Here is a 23,299-nt window from a genome sequence, read left to right as displayed (position 1 = left end):
TGCTGAGTTGAAAACAAAAACCGAGTGCATTTTTGTACCCAATGAAACGGATGTCAAAGAAATATGAGAAACTACTTTATATAACAGCCACAGAAACAGTCTCCAATTTTTTTTAAAGTGGATGCGTCTGTCAGACAAATACAGCAATATTGCATTAAACGTAGGCTAAAGGGGAAAAAAGATACTTTAAGGTGATACTTCAAGTGTGAGTTGAAAGCATTATTATGTGTTTATTATGTATTTTGTGTTTGCTGTTGTTCCAAAGACACATTTTATTGGGGAAAAATAAATGAAACAGTTTACTTTTAATTAAGTAGGCTGGGTCGAATCACCTTTTATTTAGACTATGAAAAGCAGGTGTGTGTAATTAGTTCCAGCCATGTAATGTACAAAAATGTAAAAAAAAAAAAAACCTTGAGAGGGCAGTTTACATTAGTGTGTATTTACATGTGAACCCCTGCCTATAAAAAATAAATGAATACATCCATCCATGATTCAGAAGGACTGTCCGAATAAAAATGTCAATTACTTTAGCTAACAGACATAAAACAACTTTTTTGCTGTATACAAAATTCTATTAAAATCCTGTAAAATCAAATAAAAAAGGATGATTCATCGGCAGGTTTACACCACAATTTGATTTGATTATCAACACAGGGGAAAATATAGGCTAATAAAACAATAGAACAATATAGTAGCTCCAACAACATGTTTAAACAACTTCAGAACAAAAATAAACACTGGATACCATCTTGACATAGTGGTTGTCCTTTTAGCAAAACATTTTGGTGGTGGTCATAATAATTAAATGGTTCGATTATCATGCTGATCTTGCTGATTTTATCTATAGCGATCTCTTTGGTCATCATACCGATCTCTGAGGTCATCACGACTACCTCTGCGTTCGTCATAGCGATCTCTGAGGTCATCACGACTACCTCTGCGTTCGTCATAGCGATCTCTGAGGTCATCACGACTACCTCTGCGGTCGTCAGGGTCTCTGAGGTCATCACGACTACCTCTGCGGTCATCATAGCGATCTCTGAGCTCATCACGACTACCTCTGCGGTCATCAGGGTCTCTGAGGTCATCACGACTACCTCTGCGGTCATCATAGCGATCTCTGAGCTCATCACGACTACCTCTGCGGTCATCAGGGTCTCTGAGGCCATCACGACTTCCTCTGCGGTCATCAGGGTCTCCGAGGTCATCACGGCTACCTCTGCGGTAATCAAAGTGATTTTTGAGGTCATCAGTGCAAGCTTTGTCAGTTCCCTCTTCAGTGATTGCCATGATGTCTGTATTCCCGTCCTCAGTATTTTCTAGTGGTGGGTTGTCATGGTATTCCACCATTGGATTCCTGAGGCAATAAACAAACATACAGATGGGTAAAAACATATCCTAACAACCTACCACCCAAAAACCAACAATCACTTAACCTATTACTTTGAGAGCATATGGAGACCTACTGCATTTCATAGTCTTTTGGTTTCTGTTTCTGTTTCCGTTTGCGGTAGCAGCAGATGATGACTATTATGAGCACTGTAACTCCAGCAATACAACCAGCCACAATACCGATTGTAGCAAGATTCATAGAGGCTGTAAAAACAGAAAGACATGGAAATGAAAATCAGTCAAGGGTCATCAGAGGTCAATATTTCACACATTAAACATTTTACTACTATAAGGTACTTGCACATATCAGAATACCAGTAAACCCAAATGGTAAGCATGAAGGTCCACCCCTGAACCTCACCAAAACATATAATAGTTACACATTTTTGTGTGTGTTTTGGAGTAACATAAACTAATAAGAGTGTACACAGTAAACCAGGTCAATTGTCATGTTGACATTAAGCTATAATATCAAGATCTTTAATATCAATACATGGTAAAATAACTGGTAATCTGACTAAAATAAATGATCACCTTAAAAAGAAAGAAAGCAGACAAATGTGGCAATACTCACACGGCATTACGGTCAATGTCATGTTACATTTGGCTGATCCAACCTTATTGCTTGACAGGCAAATATAGTAACCCGATGTCTCCATGGACACATTGACCAAAGACAGAACTCCATCCTCTGTTGCACAAAATAATGTTTAAACTACAGCATAGAGTGACAACATTTGTAATTACTCTCCATTGAAAGAGAGACAGAACTTACTTTCGGTGGTTTTGAGAGGAAATGCTTGAGGGACATTTTTGACATTATATCTCTCCCATTTGTATGTTGGTGTAGGTGAGCCCTCCTCAGAGACACAGGTTAGGCTAATATTGTGTCCGTATTCTGCTGTGCCTACTACCTTACAAAGGGGTTGTGATGGTGCAACTGTAAAAAAAAAGTAGATATTCATTCAACATTTGAGAAGGATTCTTCTCACCATGTATATATGGACTTTTCTTTTGAGACAATGTGCCACAGATCTTACCCTGAACCAAAAGAAAACTGGTGTCAGCTGTTTTGCCTTCAATGTCTCCAGGAATCTGAACAAAACATCGAATTCTTCTGCTTTCTTTAAGAGTGACTTGTTTTAGAGTCAATTTTGATGTTTTTGCATCAAGGTCAGTTTCTATCACGGCTTTGCCTTGATAGTCTGGTCCAATGTCTACTTTACCATAGGAGTAATAGTTACCGAAAATGACCTATGAGGCCAAAACAAAGAACCATTTAATGGCTTCATTGTGATAGTTTATTCATTATTACACAGTTATTGTTTTTACACTAATGATGGTTAAACAGTTTAAATTTGTCTGGCTTACCTTCTCCCCAGATGTCTCATCAGCATCACCAGTCCATGTTATAACGATAAGATCATTTTTTGGACTTTTAGGTTTAAAATTACATGTAAGGGTGACATCATCACCCCTGGCAACCTCCATGGTAGCTTGACTCATCTTCACTTCCAGTCCAAAACTAGCTGACATCACTATGAGGCAAAGAGAGAGAGAACTTCGTGCATATCATTTTCAAAATGCAAAATTTTTTTTTGTTTGTTTTAATGCAGGATTTAATAATATTTCACAAAGGTTTCAAAAAACATTACACAGGATTGAAAAATGATTTTAAGATAAAAGGGAAAGATAAAATAAAAGGGAATGATCTGAAAATATTTAGTAAAATTCCTTTCTACATTTGAAAATGTTCTCACTTACAGTATAACAAATCACAACTTTAGTTTATCAGTAAACTCGGTGTGGTTATATTATTACACATTCTGATAAATATTAACTTAATGATATAATTTATTCAATTCTTTCCCATTAATACATTACGGTTTTTAAGAATGCATAAGTCTGCTGATGCTGTGTATTGTGTCTATGTAAATGAATGAATGAAATAAGTAGCTGAAAAAATCCGCCATTTTGTAGCTCTTGTGAGAACAAAGAACATTAATACTTGAAAACATATCCTTTAACAAATGTTACATATAGAGCAACTGAAAAGAAAACAAATCACTGACACAAACTAGTTTATCTAACATAATGTCATTGATTTGATCTTGACTGCTGTACTCATTGTGAATGTCAGGAAACCGACCACCTCACCTGATATTAAACATAGGCTGCAAAAAATCAGCTTCCAGTTGGTCATTTTGTCGTTTTCCAATCACACTGCAATAGATGGTGGTTCTCAGGTAGATTTTTATATATATATATTTTTATATATCCTTATCTCTTGGCTTCCTGTGTGCTCACCCGAAACTGTTTTGCTTCTGTGCCTGTGTCTACCACACCTTTATTGCACTTTGGACTCTTATCCTCTTCCTCAAAGTTTTACAAGTTAGGTTGTTACAAAATGGCAGATGTGATATTAGTACAGATTAGGAGTCATTGCTGGAAAATGAACTGACATGCAAGGGGAAGGGGATGTTTACATAGCTAGCAATAAGGGACATATTAAGTGTTACAGCTTTGAACCTCCCTGCATTTTATTCAGGATGACTTGTGTACAATATCACTTGATAAAGCATAAGGTTTACTATGTGATTGTTTAAGTAATATTAAAAAGATTTGTATTTTTAATGTCTTGGAACAACCCATCTAAATGTTGTTGGTCTAACTGGATGTGTATTCCAGCTGTGGTGCGTTGCCACACAAAACCAGCAGATGGTAGTCCAGGAGACATAACTGAAATACAGGCACTTTGTGAACAGGTCATTTTTCCATTTGGTAAAGAACTATTCATCTTTACCAGACACCATGCTCACAAAAACATCAGTTTCTATTTACTGCTCAACTGTGCTAGTTAACAGACTTGCTCTCACTCTTTCCATATAGGCTATTTCATTTAAGCCCTTTTATTGTTTTCGGATCATTTCTGTCAGATTCAGTAAAGAATATGTTATAAATATAATTTTTGGTAACGGAATCAAAATTTGTAACATTTTCAAAAATATCTAAATAGACAAATTTCCCCCCTTTTTTGTAAAATTGCTTTTATAAAAAAATTTTTTTAAATAGTGTTTCATCTGCTTTTTTACAGTCATATGTGACTCAGTAAGTACAGAAGCAGTCATGGCATTTTGGTCTTTCAGTATGTTATACAGCTTTATTTATTATTTATTGCATTATTTTATATTAACTTGTAGCACGATGTACTGTTACATTTTCAAAAATATCTAAATAGACAAATTTCCCCCCTTTTTTGTAAAATTGCTTTTATAAAATTTTTTTTTTAAATAGTGTTTCATCTGCTTTTTTACAGTCATATGTGACTCAGTAAGTACAGAAGCAGTCATGGCATTTTGGTCTTTCAGTATGTTATACAGCTTTATTTATTATTTATTGCATTATTTTATATTAACTTGTAGCACGATGTACTGTTATTTTTTTAAAAATAGTTGAATAATACAGTTTTTATAAAATATGTGAGATGTGGTTAAATTGTGATTAAAAAGTGCTTAAAATTAATTTGTAAAATGGACACTTAAACATATTGTCTCTGTAAGCTTTTTTTCTTTCTTTCTTATTAATTCACTACATTGTTCATAAAACAAAGCTTTTCTCCCGTTCTTTTGTTTTTTGCACATGACCAATAACGCATGCATGCATGGACATATGTCCAAAGTGTTTTTAAAAGTTGAAAGTGTAATTATAGTTAACGATCAATGTCAGCGTGTCCTTTGGAGCTGGTTCTGGGTGAGTTGAGTCGCACTGATCTGATGGGAACTCTCAGATCTGCCATGCTGATGCTGTGTGTGTTAGTGAGTGCATCGGTGAGCCTCTGTATTGTGTTTTGAAGATTTGGGCTTAAATATTCAAAATGGCGGACGGAGGAGCAGCGAGTCAAGATGAGAGTTCAGGACCAGGTAATCATTACTGCATTTTACATATTCATATTCATATTCAAACACTCTTTCTCTCAACCCAGTAAAGCGCGGTAGGGAAAGCGTAAACAAAATACTCAAACCCGATGTTGCATTCATATGCACCCTTTAAATAAACGTATCGGGGAATAATTCTCTGTCTGTGCGACGGTGAAACTGGCGATGCAGTGCGACGGCTAAATTAAAGGAAAATGCTTCCTTTGTGTTAGTGGAGCAGCCGCGTTACATATTCATACCGCCGCCGAGAAATCGCCGCTTTGCATATTTTATTAGTCATAATCGGCTACAGCTCGCGGGGTTTTGCACTTTCCCCGGTCAGAGGTTGTTAGAATTTTACAGTTAATCATAACTAAAGGCTGCTGTGTGCATGCTAAGCGGCTAATGCTACTCCAGCGGCATTGTGTTGCTGTATTGTGCCGTGAGCCAATCCCACGTATAAAGCTTTGAATATTCATTCGCTCGCAATCAGCCGGCGTCTGCGCAACGTGTTTACGGTGAAAATATGAAAGAGCAGAGCAGCTGCGGCTTGCTTGGTGTACAGTTAGGAGACGGCGTGATTTTTTTTAATGCCTATTCTGTTGCCTTTTGTGCCCATTGCAGGCGTGTAGCCCTGTTATGTTATTCATGTGGGCCTTCTAGAGCTCAGAATGCGCTGTTCAGCATATTCTATCAGAATGAATCCATTTCATTGTCGAAGGATGGTGGAACGTGCCAAAATGGAACTCTGACGGCAGTTTATACAATGTATCCAGTCCGGTTGTGGCAAATTGATACTTTGTAGCACAGCCGGTGTTTCTGTAACGTTTTATCAGTCTGTCTGCTCAAGGAGATGTATGCAGGCATTATGCCAGCTTTATTTGCTAGTCTAATTGCCAGACGATCCTCAAATAGAGCATAGCTTCTCCACTATTGTTCCAGAAGCTGTATGCTTGTGTATTTAGTAGGGGTGTAACGATTCACTTGTTTTATCGATGCATCGATTACAAACCCTGACGATGCAATGCATCGATCTTGAACATGGATTTTTGAATCGTCGATTTCGGACAGTAATCGATTAAAAATGCGAAGAATCGCGATTTCTATAGAAATTGAATTGAATCTTTCTGAATTTGCAAAAATCGTTCTTGAATCGAATCGAAAACCTATGAATCGTAAATCGAATCGAATCGCTGTCTACCCAAAGATTCACAGCCATAGTATTTAGTCATTTTAGGGCTGGTTTTTGACACTAATTTCACGATTCGATTCTCATTCACAAGCTTTCGATTCGATTACCGATTCGATTCAATGTCGATTAATTTCGATACATGTCAGGTAGAGTACATGCCAAATTTTCAAAGAAAAAAAATCTCTCAACTAATGCTGTAAAATATACATGAGTCAGTTGGTAATACATTTACTATAATATTGAAGGTTAAAATTGACTGATTTGTTCAAATTAGACTCAGTGAAGTTTTTAAAATAATAAAATTACAATTACATAATAATATTTCTAATTCAATTCGTTTTTTTTGAAATATAAACATAATGGTGACTGTCATAAAAACTTGATGAATTTATTCAAACATTAAACATTGAAGAACAGTAACATTTATAATGAATATGTTATATGGTGCATATATTTAGCAAAATGCCCCTCTCTACAGTTTATTTTTCTATCTGACTAATGAGTTTATGGTCACCAAATATGTTTTTTCTGAGGTAAATTTGACGTTAGGTGACGTTGTTTACAAGCCATATTGACATCTTTGCGAGGCTGAAACACTGATTGAGCGATTACATGAGACAAGATATGGATTGTAAAGTTGTACTTTCTTTTAACTTACCTTCGGATGTTTAGTCATGTTTATTTTGTGCTGAAGCTGGTATTAATGTGGAGGAGATGACTAGTTCACGTGCGCCTAGCGCTGCTGCGTCTGTTGATCTGAGGCGCTACAGAGATCTGTCACTACACATTAAACGGCTCCAAAACGGCATTTATTGTTTAAATACAGCAATAGAATGGACAGAATTTGAAATCTGAGACTTTGTTTCATAATAAAAGTACCAAAGCACAATGCTGCTTGCAATATATTGAATGGGAAGTGCCTTTCAACATTTCAGTCCATTAACTGAAAACAGGCTAGACTAATCGATTCTTAGGATTTAAGAATCGATATCGTTTCCTTAAAAATGAGAATCGATTAATATCGAGATATCTATTGTTTACCCAGCCCTACATTTTACGGTGTTTCATCATCCGTTAACAGCCAAAAAAGGCAGTTTTGCTATTTTTATTCTCTTGTGACAAATAGGGATGCAACGATTATAGATTTTGTTGGTACGATTATTGTCTGAGGAATAATCACGGTTTTACGATTATGGGGATTATTGTGCATTTATTCATTTCCCAACATTACTAATATATAAAATCACATGAACACTCTTTAGATATTAAAGTGTTATTTATTGCTGGCTTTTGAAACAGAAATAACACAGTAACCAACAATACAGCAAAAAATAATAATAAACAAAAGTCCATCTCTCCCATTGGAATAAAAAAAAGATGACCTCTGCTCTGTAAACATCCATGACAGTTTTCTCTTTTGAAAATAACAAATGGAAATAGATCGCAAAAGTATTTATGTTTTCAGTTTGTACGTTCTTTACATTTCTTTTGGACCTGGTGCATGAATCCTTAATTTTATTTTTGCAATAACTGACACCTTTCAAGCATAGTAGTGAAACTTCATGGGACTTTGCATCTCACTTTGACCATCTGCCTGTATTTTTTTCTTTTTATTGAGTTTTTCTTCATGCTCTGCTGATGTGAACATGTAGATATGTCCCTGCAGGCTAACAGTCTGTTAATTAAAATGATTATAGACCTAAAATCAAGTGAGAGTTTGTGGTTTTTGCCAGCCTTCGAGAATTATGTGCAACAATCCTCTTTGTATTTCTATGTGGCAGATTGGAGTGACTTCATGTTGTCCAGTTAAAATGGTTTTGTCATATTAAATTATAATATATGAGTGAAAATAATTGTAATCTGTGAATGGTTTCCATCATACTATCAAGTGTCTTTAATTTTTCATCTGTTCCTCTCTGAAACTCAAATGTAATGTGTTTTCAAATGCACAATTTGAATATGGATAATGTTATTTGTTCCTGCTTGCTGGTAATGAAATATTGAAATAGTTTTGTCCTCTGTGCTGTATTCAGTCCTTTTTTCCATAAAATGCCCCAAATGCCTGTTTATAAAGTATAATATTTGCATTAAATTGAGGAAATGTTTTTTGCTAATTTGAATATTACTCTCCAGGTTAGTTTTGCCATTAAACTAAGTTTCTCTTTGGATAAGAAGTTAAACAAAAATAACAGCTATAACCTATGAAACTATAGCTGTTTTGTTGGATTATGCTAGTCTTGTAATCCTGCTGTTGTCTGAGTAAAGTTTAGCGCTCTGAAAAAGTATTTTAAGTGTCAGCAATACTTCCTTTTGGATAGGCGGATTTCTTTATGCTTACTCTGTCAGATCTTTGTTCTAATGTGTAAATCTCTGTTGTAATTAGGCCAAGCTCTGAAAATATCAGTTAATGAGGTGCACAGTTAATCTGGATATGCAAAGCAGACTTCATGTTCTTTTCCAGACAATACGGCTACAGAAGTCACAGAATTTGATCCCTGAAGTGTTTGGGCCACAGGGGGCTGTGTGAATAGGATGGTGGAGAATGGCAAGTAATTTACTTCCCGAACAGCTCCATCATCCGCAACCTCTGGTGCTTAGAATGTATAAGAAATGCTTCTGAACGCAACCTGCTGTCTTTATGTCCAGATACCACCCTCGCCGCTTTGATCGCATTGACAGAAAGCTCACCTGTTTCACCTAATTTAACCAGTGCTCCGTAGGTAATTGGGCTTGTGCGTTGACACTGGATTTTTTTTTCCATTCCTCCTTTTTCCCTCCAAAGCGATCCAATTAATATGCTAATGAGATGATAAATATTTATGAACATTTAAATTAGGGAGAAAGCTCTCAGAGCGCCATGCGAAATGAATTGCTTGCAGGACTTCAAAGTGTTGCTCGGCTAATGAAGTGAGGCAGATTTGCATATGGCTTTAATCAGCTGCATACTGATTATGCTTTATTATGGCGCTGGCAGCCGCTTCGCTTCTGTTCCGTTCCAGAATGAAAACGAACTTCACACTCTAGGTGTTATGACAATCATGGCACAGAGAGAGTGAGAGAGAGAGCCAAGCAAGCCGGAGTGACTGAGAGAAAGGCAGCCACAGTTTCACTGAAGCTTAGCTGTGCTCTGCACGTGTGTTGTTTTTCCACTCCAAACCGTTTAGTTACACAGAGAGAGAGACGTCTTTGCTGTTGAGGGTTGTCTGCGAAAGTGGTGCTAAGTTTGTTGTGATGCTCTTCCAGACGCTTGACAAGGCAGGTGCAGCAGCTGCTGGTGAGTGATGTTTGTGGTCGGCAACAACCTTTTAAGATCTGCTTTACCGTATGATGCTATGCTATCTGGTGTTGAGTAGTCAAAGTTGTTGGTTTGTTAATTTACAGCATTCAGATTTTTTCATTTTCTCATAACAAAACTTTGAGACATTCTGTGTAGCATATTAAGTAGGAATATTTTTGAAGTGTTCATTTGAAAAATTATTGGGTCATGGTTTGGATTTTTTTTTTTTTAAATGTTGCTGTCTCACTTTTGAAAGTCACTGAATGATTGGTCTTTGAAGAGAAACTGCAAGTCCGACCTTCCTCTGTCTGTTCCAGATTCTGGAATGAGTAATCCATCGGAAACAAGTAAATGTACAATGGAGAGCGGGGACGAAAACACTGGTGAGTTACCCAAGGAACCGTTGGCTCCTTAACTTGCATGTTTATATATTTTCTCCAGTAGTCTGCTCAGATCTTTTGCCTTGATCTTTCTAACGCAACTTTCTTTTACATCTAAGTTGTAAAGGGTCACTTGTGCTGCTTTGACTGAGGTTGAACATTTAGGACAATGTCTCTCAATATGTATCGCAGAGCGGGGTTTTTTTTTTTTTTTAAAGATTGAAATAAGAAAGGCCATGGAGCTGAATAACTTGGTTGAAAAGACCTTTTTGTGTGGCTCTGATCTATTGTAGCATTGACTGCTTTTCTTCTTCCAGGTGCCCAAACAAATGGACTGGACTTTCAGAGGCAGACTGTGCAAACAACAAACGCAATCACCAACGCACACGCACAGGCCTTGCTCCAACAGGTATAATCTTTTTCTCTGAGCTCTCACACACATTTGTGGTCTGTGACATGGATGAAAGAGCTATAGGTATTTAAAGATGTCCCCAGGGCCTGTGTCTGAGTCACAAAACTGCTACTGTCTTGAACTGCGTGTGTCATTATCTTTCAGAGTGACTGCAGAATCTTTCCACCTGATGTCATGCATTATTGCGTCTGTTCGAAAATAATGTGTGAGATTTGTCGTAACTTTGAAGATTAGAGATTTAAAGCACAACATGCTATCTCCTGGTTACAGGGGAAATTATTGGGCCCCATATGCTAATTAGCTGCTCTGCAGTTGCTCGGAAACAGATGGTTGAGAATATGCAAATCTATGCAGAATTTACATGTACTGCATAACAGTTTCATTAATTAGCATACCCGCTTTGCTCTCCGCTTGAAGTCTCAGAAGGCTGCGGTATATTTATATCACCGTACGTGAGCGTCGAACAAAACACATTTGATTTCGGAGAGGAATTTTGGGATGGTCTTCCTCTGTATTTGCTTTCTCTGCCCCCATTTCCACATAGATTGAGCAAAAGGTAAAAAGCCCTCTTTATTAATCCTTATTTGCTTCTGCCACCAAACTGGAACGTTTAAACCAGAAAAACTTATGAACCTTATTGTGCAAAAGAGTACAACAGTGCCTGTCTGCTTTTTCAGCGCTCTTGGCTCCGAACGTGTCTTTCCCAATTCATTTTTCCATAGAGATTTTAAAAGTCTTTGTTAAAGAGTTAAAAGCCATAAACCAAACCAGCCACTAGGTGAATTACATTACAAACATAGATTTGTAGCAAAACAATTTACATTTTGACAAAAAAACAGTAAGGGAAAGAACATCAATCCCATGAAGTATTGCAATTAACATCACCAAATATACAGCTATTGTTTAAAATCTGTTGACTATAGCTATATAAACAATATATTATACATTTATTGTAAACTATTCATATATAAATATTTAAAACTTTTCAGAGCTAAGGCAGACTGACTACATAATTTGCTTCATGAGCTAAAATGTTCTAAAATGTGCAGAATTGTGGGTAATGCAGTTTTTCATGAGGAGTTCCACTGTTATACATGATTATTTAAAAATAAGTTAAAATAACATGTTGCCTGTTCATAGTATAGTACGGCACTATTCATCCTCATTTTCTTCATCCTGTACAGCCTTTTTGTGACTTGAAAAATCACCTTTAGGTTGACCCTTACTTGTCAATAGCACAAAAATATATTTGACTTCAGGCTGCAAGTCCTTGCTGTTTTGATTGGCCGACCTAGAACCTGGACAGGCTTTAGTGTCATTGCATTTTTGTCACAATTAAACTATCAGTGTGGTATATAGATATAAACCTGTTATATAGTGACACTGAAATTTCACTGTGTTCTACTTTGTGCACAAATTGAGGATTTAAGGAAATGTTTAAAATCATGCACACTCAAGAATTTTAGTATAGGTTGATATAGTTATTTAATATAATTAATCATGGCTAACTGTAAATAGCACATTTCGACAATGGCAACATCTGCAACTGCCATTTAGTAAATAAACACGCTGAATCCAGGGTAAAGCTTTGTGAGTAACGGGTTAATTTCCACCTTGAGAATTTTATAGAAATGGGTCTAGTGCCAAATATGATGATTAGAGATTAAATTAATTCTTGTTTTTGTTTCTTTGTCTCGCTCTCTTTTTTGCAGTTGACTTTGACTCCAGCGCAGCAGCAGTTATTGCTGCAGCAGGCTCAGGCTCAGCTCTTAGCAGCAGCGGTGCAGCATTCAGCCAGCCAGCAGAGCAGCACTACAGGAGCCAGCATCTCTGCCTCTGCTGCCACCCCCTTCACCCAGATGCCCCTCTCCCAACCCATCCAGATCACACCTGTAAGAGAGCCGCAGTTTCATTCATCCGAGTCTCCGTACTGAAATGGCCTTGTTTTATTTGATTGTAGCGACACCATTCTTTCAATATTATATTGTCATTTGAATGAATGGCATTTCAGTAAAGGCAAAACTAATGGATGATAGACATTAATGAAAGGACTCTAAAAGTAAATTCTTGTTAACTTGTCCTGAGAATGCCTCAAGTGTCAGAAGCGAAGTGTATTTTTAATTAACATTAACATTTAGCCAAATAAAGGACGTTGGCTGAAAGAAATGGTAACAAATATGTCAATGGAAAAAAATAACATATTAAGGGATAAATATAAAATTTTTGATGGAGTTTGGGGACCTTTCAAATTGTTCTTAAAATGTGGTGGACTTGGACCTGTGTTGATAGAAGACTAAGAAAAGAGGTGATATTGTATATTAATGTAAAGTATTGCAAAGTTTTATTTTTTGGGGGGGGGTTCTTGTTCTCTCTGTTACATGGACATTTATATATACATAGTTAAAATGCAACAAAATATGAAAAAACATTAACATTTTCTTATCCAGGCCCTTCAGCTATTTATACAAAGGAAGTTGCATCTGAAGTGTATAGAGAATCAAAGTACCCAAAATGAAATTATTAAATCAATCAAAGGTGCATTTGAACACTTTTAAATTGGCAAATTTAAAGAGGAGGCATTTCCACTAGGATCAAAATAGCAGAAAACGCTATATCATATGCCTAAATGTTTTACTTTGCTGATTGTCATGGCAACAGCTACATTTATTTTTCCAATAATCTCTAAAACATCTTTACTGTTGAACCCCACACGTTTTAATTGGTGAGGTTGTCATGGCAGTCATAGCTTAACTGGTGCACTTGGTATAGTGGTATACTGTGTATATATTGGTATAGTACACATACTAAGGTTCTTCTCACTCTGTGTTTGTGTGGAACAATACAGCAGTTACAGCAGCTGCAACAGCAGCAGAACCTCAACCTGCAGCAATTTGTGCTGGTTCAGCCGGGCCACCCCATCGCAGCACAGCTGCAGCCTGCGCAGTTCATCATCTCGCAGACACCACAGGGCCAGCAGAGTGAGTCCCGTGTCGTCTTAACCTTCTTGGATCTCTCCGTTCCTCCATGTGATCAGCCTATCTGATTGTTTCGTCTTTCCTTTTGCTCTAACCAGGTCTCCTGCAGGCCCAGAACCTTCTAACTCAACTACCTCAAAGCCAAGCCAACCTCCTGCAGACCCAGCCAAGCATCACACTTGCCACACAGGTCAGGGGTATCCCAATCACCCACTGGATCCATTTGTACACATCATCTAGATTATTTTTGATTTTGATTTGAAAAATCTGTTAGACATCTACAAGAGTGGATTTGCATACATTCCAAACACCTTTTCCTTCCACTTCACAGCCTGCTACACCCACACGCACGATAGCAGCGACCCCCATCCAATCCCTTCCTCACAGCCAGACGACACCAAAGCACATCGACACACCCAGCCTGGAGGAGCCCAGTGACCTGGAGGAGCTAGAGCAGTTTGCCAAGACCTTCAAACAGAGACGTATCAAACTGGGCTTCACGCAGGTAAACGGGACTTCCCTCGTCTCACAGTTTGTCTTGTTGCACGCTGTTGTTGATTTCACTATTCAGGAGTCTCCGATGGTATTTAATCATCCAGGTCATCACAGAATGTGAATTATTTCTAATTATTTGCATTCTCCTCCATCTGAGACTCATACGGTGACTTGTAAATTCTGCCTGACTTTTTCAGAGTTCAAAACTTTAATGCTATTGTGTTGCTTGTATCAGGGGGATGTTGGCCTTGCCATGGGAAAACTTTATGGAAATGACTTCAGCCAAACCACCATTTCTCGCTTTGAGGCCTTGAACCTGAGCTTTAAAAACATGTGCAAATTGAAGCCTCTGCTTGAAAAATGGCTCAATGATGCAGGTATGTATTTTCTCTGCTCTGAGCCATTTCTCTCCTTTGCCGTCCTCGCTCAAAATAACATTGAATTCCATGAAGAATGTTAGAAAGAATATGAAGATTCCAGTCGCATTCCTCTTTCGTTTTGGAGTTCCTCTCAGAGTACTGCAGGTCTCAGCTCTCCTTTCTGTCGTTTTTTTAAAATATAAAGCTAATGTTTTACTTAAATAATGTTGCTAAGTAGTAGAGCTGATGCTTCGAGGCACATCTGCAGTGCTGTTTGGCACAGGTGCTTATATCACTCCTTCTTTGTGCTTTTGTGTGCGCTGTTTGTGCAGAGAACCAGACGTCTGACCAGGCCCTGTCCAGTCCCAGCTCTCTTGGCTCACCTGGGCTGGGCTTGGAGGGTTTGAACCGCCGCCGCAAGAAGAGGACCAGCATTGAGACCAACATCAGAGTGGCCTTAGAAAAGAGCTTTCTGGAGGTGAGCGACATCTCGCATCAGAGCTTATTTGATGAGCCGTTATTAAAGTTTTACTGGCACAAAATCTTCAGCTGGTTTTTAGTGACAATGTGATGGAACTATCAATTAAATGTTGAATTAGTGTTTATTAATAATGCAATTAATATTTTCTGCAATTCAGTGTATTGTATTATTATTAATGTACATTAAATTATTATTATTATTTACGCTCATTAATATTTTCTGTAATTTATACACAGATTTATATTCCATTTTATTATAATTGCACTATTATTTAAAATAATTTATTAATACAGTAATTTATTCTTTACACTCTTAATATTAAACTGCAATTAGGTAGTGGTAAAATATTTTTGTAATACAATTATTTGTATTTATTTATTTATAATATTTTTATTTTTATTATTAAGATGTTAATAATAATTAAATTTCCTCTAATTCAGTTAACACAGATTTATATTACTTATTATTATTACTATTATTATTGTTGTTTATTGTTAGGAGTAGTGTACTTTATTATTATGTTATTACTACTACTTAATATTAACATTTTCTATAATTCAGTTTACATAGTTTTGTATTAAATTGTATCTGTTGCTATTAGTAGTAGTAATAGTAATGTAATTTATTATATGATCATTATTATTATAATTTTAATAAATAACAATAATAAAATAATACAGTAATATAAAACTGTAAATTGAGAACTACAGAAAATGTTTGTACATTCTACCTTCTTACATTATAAGAAACGGAACACCCACAACATTCAGCCCCTTCTTTAAAGAACCATACATTCAAAGACTCTTGTTTAAACATTTGATATTGTCTCAACTTAAAAGTTTCCAGCTGAATTATTACCTCCTCAGACCATGGACTGAAGGCTTGTAGGTCTTTGTGATTTGTTTTTGCCGTAAGGGCGTTTCTTGTGCTTTTGCCCTTTTCAAGCAGAACCAAAAACCTACCTCTGAGGAAATCACCATGATCGCGGACCAGCTCAACATGGAGAAAGAGGTGATCCGAGTATGGTTCTGTAACCGCAGACAGAAAGAGAAGAGGATCAACCCACCCAGCAGTGGCAGCGCCATCAGCACTCCTATCAAAGCAATCTTCTCTCCCACCACACCTCTGGTACACGACATGCAAACTGCCTCCCTTCATTCATCACAGCAGATCTGACTGCTGAAAATAGTGCTTAACCTTCTTTCCCCTGTTACAGGCACTGAGTACAGCAAGTCTTGTGACCAGTAACACACCGACTACGATGACTGTAAACCCAGTTTTGCCTCTCACCAGCACTAGTGTCTCCAGTGTCGGTTTCATTGGTAGGCAGGAAAAGCCTAAAAATGTCCAAAAACATTCATATTGTTCACCTCACAATCTTTAAAAGAGCCTTTTCTTCCTCCAGGCACAACTATTGGCTCGGCTACCACTAACACTGCACCTGTGATCACCACCGCAGCATCCTCTCCTTCACTCAGCCCTTCTCCCACTGCAGCGCAGACGTCCTCCTCAGGGCACACTTCAGCTCAGGAGACGGTGACGCCAACTCTGGGCACTGGGCAGGTGATGGTGGCAGCGCCCAGCCTTTCAGCCGCTCTGCAAGGAGCCGCCCAGCTGCCCACCAGCATCAGCATCGCTGCCATGGCTGCAGCCGCAGGCCTCAATCCTGGGCTCATGGCGTCTTCACAGTTCTCTCCTGGGTAAGTGTCATTTTAGTTCTCTGAAAGAGCATCGACCTCAAGCTTGTGATTGGACATCTGTGTGTTTAATACTATTCTCTGGTGTTTCCTGTGCAGCGGGGCTTTTCTAAGTTTGGCACCCGGTGGTCTCGGGAGCGCTTTGAGTCCAGCACTGATGAGCAACAGCACCTTGGCCACAATCCAAGGTGTGTGGAGCGGCAAGTACACTTGTATTTACAATATGGCTCTGCATGTGCTTATTAATCTTGGCATCACCAGCAAGATGAATATGTGGCAGTAAAACAGATGTTTTGGTAACACTTGTATCACTCTACACTCTCAAAAGCTTTCTGCATTCAACATATTTGCATACAATTCCAAGATAGTAAAGGACTTATTTGCATACAATGAAAATATACTAAACAACATATTTGCATACAGTGCAAACCTTTTTGTATTTAACTTAATAAGTTCATGTGACCATCTGAGTGCATTAGGTTTTATGGATTTTTAAAAACTCTTTAATAGAAGATTATGATGATTCTTATTTATATTATTTTTTATAATAATAGTGTATTTCATTATTATGAAATAATAATAATAAATATAAAAAGATAAAAATATTAAATTTTTTAATGATGAGTATCAATCTGATTTGGTCGATATAATTGGTAACATAATAGAAAGGCTAATTTGTTAAAAAATAGACCTCACTTTTTTAAACAAACAAAACGTATAATAGTACTACACCTTTGTCGGTATCTGAATGCATAAATTAGCTAAAATGTTTCATAAATGAACATGCAAGAGGCTGGGTATGTGAAGAACAGTCAGAAGATTCATCTTAACAGTCGAAATTTCTATATCGCTGCATCTCTGTTCTAGTAATTTGATTTGTTATAGGCCTCTGCTCAATGATGACTGTTTCAATATTTTGAACACCTGGAGTTAAAATGTTGTTCATTGTCTCTTTAGCTCTGGCATCTAGTGGCACTCTGCCCATTACATCTCTGGATGGGAGCGGGAACTTTCTGTTTGCCAACACCAGTGCCGGCAGCACCCCTAACCTCGTGACAGCACCACTGTTTCTGAACCCTCAGAACTTGTCACTGCTCGCCAGTAACCCGGTCAGCCTGGTGTCTGCGGGAGGGTCCTCCGGAGCCCTCAACCTGCACATCACCGCCGATGCCCACCAGAGCGCTGTCACTACAGCAACTATGGCCGCCTCCACCATCACCACGGCCTCTAAGGCCCAGTGAAAGCTTTAGCCACTCCTCTCCTCTCCTAGACCCCTTTCCTCTATCCAAGTTTTTCTTTAATCTCTTGCTACCACCAAAAACAAACCTTTTAAATAGGATTTAATGTTGTTTTAACATTATTTTAATGTTTAAGTTTGTATGTTCTAACTTTACACCTTAATCTGCGATGTTTGGACCTCACTGATGGGTTGACTTCAACCAAATCAACCGTAAGCGAATGTTGGCGTCTCCACAGAGCTTGCATCAGGAGAGCAGAAGCCTCCCTGGACATTGTGCCAAGTCTCTGTGCGACGCGAAGACATATTCGTTTCAGCGAACTCGCTCTTTTCTCCCATTTTCACATGAAACCTTTTCAGAGGTATTTCTGAAATGCTTTTAACCAAAAAACTTTGTTTACTCTGTGTTGAATGATACCTTCTTACTGCTGACAGTAACCTCCTCTTCCTCACTGTAGAAAAATGTTCTGTCTATGATTTCACTGGAGATCCTGTCCCCGTGGAACGTTTCCTTTTAGATGCACATGATTTATTTTGATCAAACAATGGGTTAGCTTTATGTCCAGTATCTTACTAACATGTGGTTACAAGGCTTTAAATGGAGTAATAAGCGGCTGTGATGCGGTTTCATTGCTTTAAGGAATCGTTCGACTGGCCTTTCTTTCTAGTGAAACACTTTCAGATTCAATTGTTTTCAGATTGTTTTCATATCATTTCGTAGTTTACTCCATAGCAGAAGACTAGTCTGGGTCTGAATCCTCACCCAGTAACGGGCTCACTTAATATACTAAAAGCTTTAACGAATTATGAAATGATTCGTCAAGGAGGAGTTGTTCGGCGTGGGCAAAAGTAACTGAGCAGTACCATCTACTTTGAAGCTTCAGTAACTGAGAGCTCGCAACATTAGCGTCAGGACTGTGTAACCACGTAAGGTAAACCTCCTCACGGTCTTCCTAACATGGCATGTACTTACGGTATCACCACCTGATTGTGAAGGTGTAGGTCAAGCGAGATAAAGTTTAGGTGGATGATGTTCAAGTTTGTTTTTGTTTTTGAGGGTCTTTGATGTTCTACTTGTGCACAGTATCTGTACCAAAAAACTGGATTTGAGAACTGCAGTCTGCTCTGTTTTTAGCAGAACTTCTGTCACGCTTTAAGAGGTCTTTATTTCGGAGGTCTTTGTATTGCCTCTATTTCAAGATATACCAAAAATCTTTGTTATACCTGTTGCTGTATATTGCTACTGTAGCGTAGTTTAAGCCTAAATATTTATGAGCGAAGGCTCTCGGTAGACCACAGGAAATATAATGCAATATTTTGATCTTTTCCAAAGATGAAAACATAGTTCTCCTTTTTTTTTTTTTTTTGCTTTTATTTGAGATGGCTGTCCCTCCTCAATTTTGTAGTGTCAGTGAAACTAACCAAATAGATCCGAGGCGAGAGCAGGAGCATGATACTACAGCAAAGGACCAGTTTGAGGTTTGGGATTGTCCTTTCTGCTGGTCAATGATGAGGATTTTGAGTGAGACAAATGGGGGAGTCGTTTTCCCATTCTGTTCAGATAATTGAAAATTGTAAACGTGAAAGTAAAGTGTGTTCTTACCTAACAGACTTTTCTGAACATTTTCCCTTCTTTGTGGTTGCAAGGTGCCAGATTCAGTCCGCCATAATCTGAAATGAGAGCCTTCTCTAAATTTCACTCCAACCCAATGTGTTGGCTGTACCATGGAGGACAGTAGCGGGCCTGAAATATCCGTTATATAGAGGTGAGAACGTAATTAGGGGTTTTAGCCGGATGGTCTGTTTAGTTTTTCCCTACCAATGTAATGCAGCCATGATGTAAAGCTTGAACCAAAGTCGATTTCTCACTAGCTGCTGTGCCTGTGTGGGTCAGTGCAATGCTGACCACACTTTCACTACTCACTACTGACAAACTTTACCATCTATTACACTTCTTTTAAACCCTACTCTTTTGACTCGCATTGTTCAACAAATTTGAAGAAATATAGCTTCTCTAGCGCAGCGCTAACTTGCTTTAGCTCTCGATATCCGAGCGTTTAACGATCCAAAGAGAATCTTAAGGGCCTTGTGTTTAAGTGCTGTTGAGATTTTGGGAGTCTGTGTCTTTTATTTCATTCTTTTACCTTTACGGCGAGTCTTTGTTCTGGATGTAATCTCATAGGACTCAACACCCATGCTGCGTTTCGACGAATTAATAGCAATAGAAATATCAAGAGTCCACCAAACTCTTCATTTAAAATCCAGAAGAACCTGTGGAAGTGCAAAAGGCTCTAAAAAGCCTTCATTTGACAAGAATGTGGATTTTTAGTATTCCACCGGTACACTGTATAGACTTGTTTTTTGTTGTTGTTCTTGTTAATGAACAATGGAGAACAGGTATTCTGGGAGGATTACAGTACTGTTTCATCCGTAGCATTGCTTTTAACACTCTCACATTTTAAATTTGATGACGAAGAGGTCAGTCTCCCCTTACTGTCCATTTTGTCATTCGTTACTGTGGCCCTGTCTGTCAATTTTTGTTACGACTGTTCGTTAGCGACGCTATGTGTGTTTTATTGTTAATATGATTTGAAATACCTCAGCAGCACTTACATGGAAGGTTCACTTTAAGCAAAAGTCACCAGTAGTCAACTCCAGAATGTACAAAAGCTCTTTCTGACAGTCCATTTTAAAATGACCAACGTGTAAAACTACAAAGTATAACAGGAAAATCTGTAATAATAATAATGTCACATAAGTCTACTACTGCTATTTCAAGTACTACTATTACTACTACTTAAGGGTATGTCCAGGTTAACTTGTAATGAATATTTTGTTATCCTACTTGCCAAAGTAAAAAAAAAAAAAAAGCCTTTGTCTTTGCGGCTGGGTCTTGTTGCTGCTCATTCCGCTGGTTCTGTCCGGAAATTTCAACGTAGCCTCTCTGGACATGTAGATTTTTGTGTTGTTTTGCGCATTAGTGTCACGACCCGGTAGTCACCGGGACTGTGGGGAGTTACTGATATATTTATCTGAGGAATGACTCAAAGATTAAAGAACTTCTTTTCTAAATTCTATATATATTCACTTATGTAAGATGCTCATATTTTATATTTGAACTAATATCTAGTTTGAATGTAGTGTTTTTGTCATGCTTATTCACTAAAAGGAAAAAAAAAAAAAAAAATTACTTCATTTATATTATAGCTATTCTAAAAAATAAAAAAATAAACAAAAAAAAAAGTCAAGACCAAAAATTGCAACCACACCCTTGTGATGTGGGAGTGGCTGTTGTGTGCCCGGCTCACATTTAAATGTGGATTGTTTGAGTGGGAGGGGCTTGTGATGGTGCTCCTAAAGGAAAGCCCCAAGCTTTCATTGATGTAACAGACTTGATAGCACCAAATTCGTTTTTTTTTGCTTTGCTTTTTATGAATTTAATTTGCCATGTTGCTTTTTAACAATCATTTGAGTTTAATTACTTTATGCCTTTTTTGTATATTATGAGGAAGCAACGTCACTGGCTTTCGTAGTTTGACAAAAACTCGCATTTATCATTTATGCCTTACTATTATTTCTGAGTTTGACACATTGTAGCAAACTGTAATATGTTGATGTGAGAGATGATTTTGTTTGGTTGTGAATTTGTGTGTGTGTGTGTGTGCGCGCATGTGAAAGGAGATGCAACTGAGCATGCACCAATGTTAAAACTCACATGGTGTGCATATCAACCATGAAAATAACGCTGTGAGTTTATTTGTGTTTTGTGATATTTTGGAAGTGTTGCTACCTATTTTTTGTAGGTAAAATTCAAGTCTGTTGGATACCTGTTAAAAGCTTTACTAATAACTCAACTCCAGCTGATATGTAGGGGGCACTAGTGGTGCATTTACTTTGAAAGATAATACTTTAGAGAGGTTCTGTCTGACGTCATATCTTAAAAGTGAGACTTTTTAGTGAGACTCCTTGGTAGGAAATACAGGATTTATTTTTTTTTGTTAAGTGGATAAAAGGACGCATCATACATCATTTGATGCAATTGACCACTTGGCTGTAAATTATATCTTTTTTAACATGTGTGCTCATGAGATGTTTGGGATGTGATTTATCCAAGGATGTTGAACCTGGCAAAAGCTCTGTAAATTTGAAGTTGTTGCGCCACTTGATTTTGGCGTGTGTGGATGCTCTGACTTGTGATTGGATAGTTTCACGATTGTAGCGGGGTTTGCCGCTGTAGACCCTCAGTCTAGTGACAAAATAGGATAGTTGCAGAAGAGGTCATGCACCAGAGAGCCGAGCGAGAGCTGGTCTGAATAAAGGAGCTGTTGTATACCTCATTTATAACTCGAAACTGAGTAAAAACTTGCTTTAATCTACTTCAAAAGATGAAATAATATAAAAAAAAAGATCGGCCCCAGAACGGAAGCCTGCAGATGTCTGTTTAAAGTTTTGAGTGAGGAACCGGATGGATACCCATAAGGCCGCACAAGCTCATGCATATAAGAAGCCCATCCCACTTATTTATATTTTGCTTTTAACACAAATTTAAGTTCACTCTATAGCTCCTTATTCATTTTATACCAAAGCTTTTTTTTAATAATTTGACAATCGTCGTCTTTATAAACCCCTAACCCTTATTTGTTGCAGGGTTTGTGCCGGTTGCTCTTCTGGGTTAGCGGTCTGCTTGTTCCTCACCTTCTCAGTGGTAACCAAAGACTTTCAAAGTGATTGTATGGACTAAACTCTCTCTTCTAGTGCCCTGCCTCAACTATCAACTTGCAGTTTTAGATCATTGGTCACTCGTGGCCAAGTGGGCGGGGTTTAGTAGAAAGAGGAAGCAAAACAGCTCTGCCGGCTTCTGGAAAGGACTTAAAGTAACCCCTCGTGGGCTGGGTGATGTTTATTAATACACGCTGAAGGATGTCCTGGGCTCACTGCAACCTGCTCAGGATAAACTGTCCTCTGGAGTTCCACTCTGTGGCTGCAGCAAGGCAACACTGTTTCTATGATTGTCTACAGAAAACATGCAATGTCTCTCCATAGTCGTCTTTTAGGTGCCGTCGTCCCGTGGTTTCACTGTTTTGTCGATGTCTTTTATCTAGCTTTGCTGTTTCCACTATTATGATTTCAATTGGTTTGATCAGCTGTGCAACTATGCATCGTTGTCCTCTATTCTGCAAAAGCGGCGTCTGTGCGACACGGCCCTTTTCAGATGGATCTTAATAGTTTTATGCCGAGTGGAGGGTCAAAAGCAACTATAAGCTCTATTCCAAAGCAAAAATATCCAAATATGAAATGTTTTACAAGTGCAGATACCAAAGATTACTCTGTTCTTTTTCCTCTTCCTTCCCAAACCCTTCAGCTTGTGTATTAAGAAACAGAACCCAGCTCTGACAGTAGTCCTAACCTCAGTAATTCCAAAGTTTAGATGTATATTTTGGTATTTTTCTGAGATGCTTATGGGGGGGGGGGAAAAGTCATTTTG

The 23,299-nt window shown here is 38.0% G+C and overlaps 2 protein-coding genes across 8 annotated transcripts; one reads left to right on the top strand and one right to left on the bottom strand.

Moving 5' to 3' along the window:
- Positions 1–252: 252 nt before the first annotated feature.
- Positions 253–3,711, bottom strand: gpa33b (glycoprotein A33 (transmembrane), paralog b). 2 transcript variants are annotated; one of them, XM_016288735.1, is made up of 8 exons: positions 3,553–3,711; positions 2,767–2,933; positions 2,436–2,649; positions 2,171–2,335; positions 1,970–2,086; positions 1,470–1,599; positions 1,101–1,360; positions 253–875 (listed from the first exon to the last, which is right to left on the bottom strand). In XM_016288735.1, exons 1-8 carry the CDS (start codon positions 3,596–3,598, stop codon positions 841–843), a joined length of 1,134 nt encoding a protein of 377 aa, XP_016144221.1. In that variant the 5' UTR covers positions 3,599–3,711; the 3' UTR covers positions 253–840. The 2 variants fall into 2 exon arrangements, with proteins under 2 accessions (XP_016144221.1, XP_016144220.1); XM_016288734.1 differs by having other exon boundaries at positions 253–1,360.
- Positions 3,712–5,168: 1,457 nt separating this feature from the next.
- On the top strand, positions 5,169–23,283 carry LOC107597499 (POU domain, class 2, transcription factor 1-like). 6 transcript variants are annotated; one of them, XM_016288592.1, is made up of 14 exons: positions 5,169–5,315; positions 10,096–10,161; positions 10,476–10,567; positions 12,283–12,462; positions 13,416–13,548; positions 13,644–13,735; positions 13,877–14,050; positions 14,276–14,417; positions 14,732–14,877; positions 15,826–16,008; positions 16,097–16,202; positions 16,286–16,580; positions 16,677–16,765; positions 17,535–23,283. In XM_016288592.1, exons 1-14 carry the CDS (start codon positions 5,270–5,272, stop codon positions 17,816–17,818), a joined length of 2,028 nt encoding a protein of 675 aa, XP_016144078.1. In that variant the 5' UTR covers positions 5,169–5,269; the 3' UTR covers positions 17,819–23,283. The 6 variants fall into 6 exon arrangements, with proteins under 6 accessions (XP_016144078.1, XP_016144075.1, XP_016144074.1 ...); XM_016288589.1 differs by having other exon boundaries at positions 16,677–16,777; XM_016288588.1 differs by having other exon boundaries at positions 14,723–14,877; positions 15,829–16,008; positions 16,677–16,777.
- Positions 23,284–23,299: the final 16 nt, after the last annotated feature.

This window comes from Sinocyclocheilus grahami, unplaced genomic scaffold (assembly GCF_001515645.1).
Source record: "Sinocyclocheilus grahami isolate Dianchi unplaced genomic scaffold, SAMN03320097.WGS_v1.1 scaffold233.1, whole genome shotgun sequence".
NCBI classification, from domain to species: Eukaryota; Metazoa; Chordata; class Actinopteri; order Cypriniformes; family Cyprinidae; genus Sinocyclocheilus; species Sinocyclocheilus grahami.
Note: the sequence above shows the minus strand (reverse complement) of the source record. Positions and strands in the feature narration are given on the sequence as shown.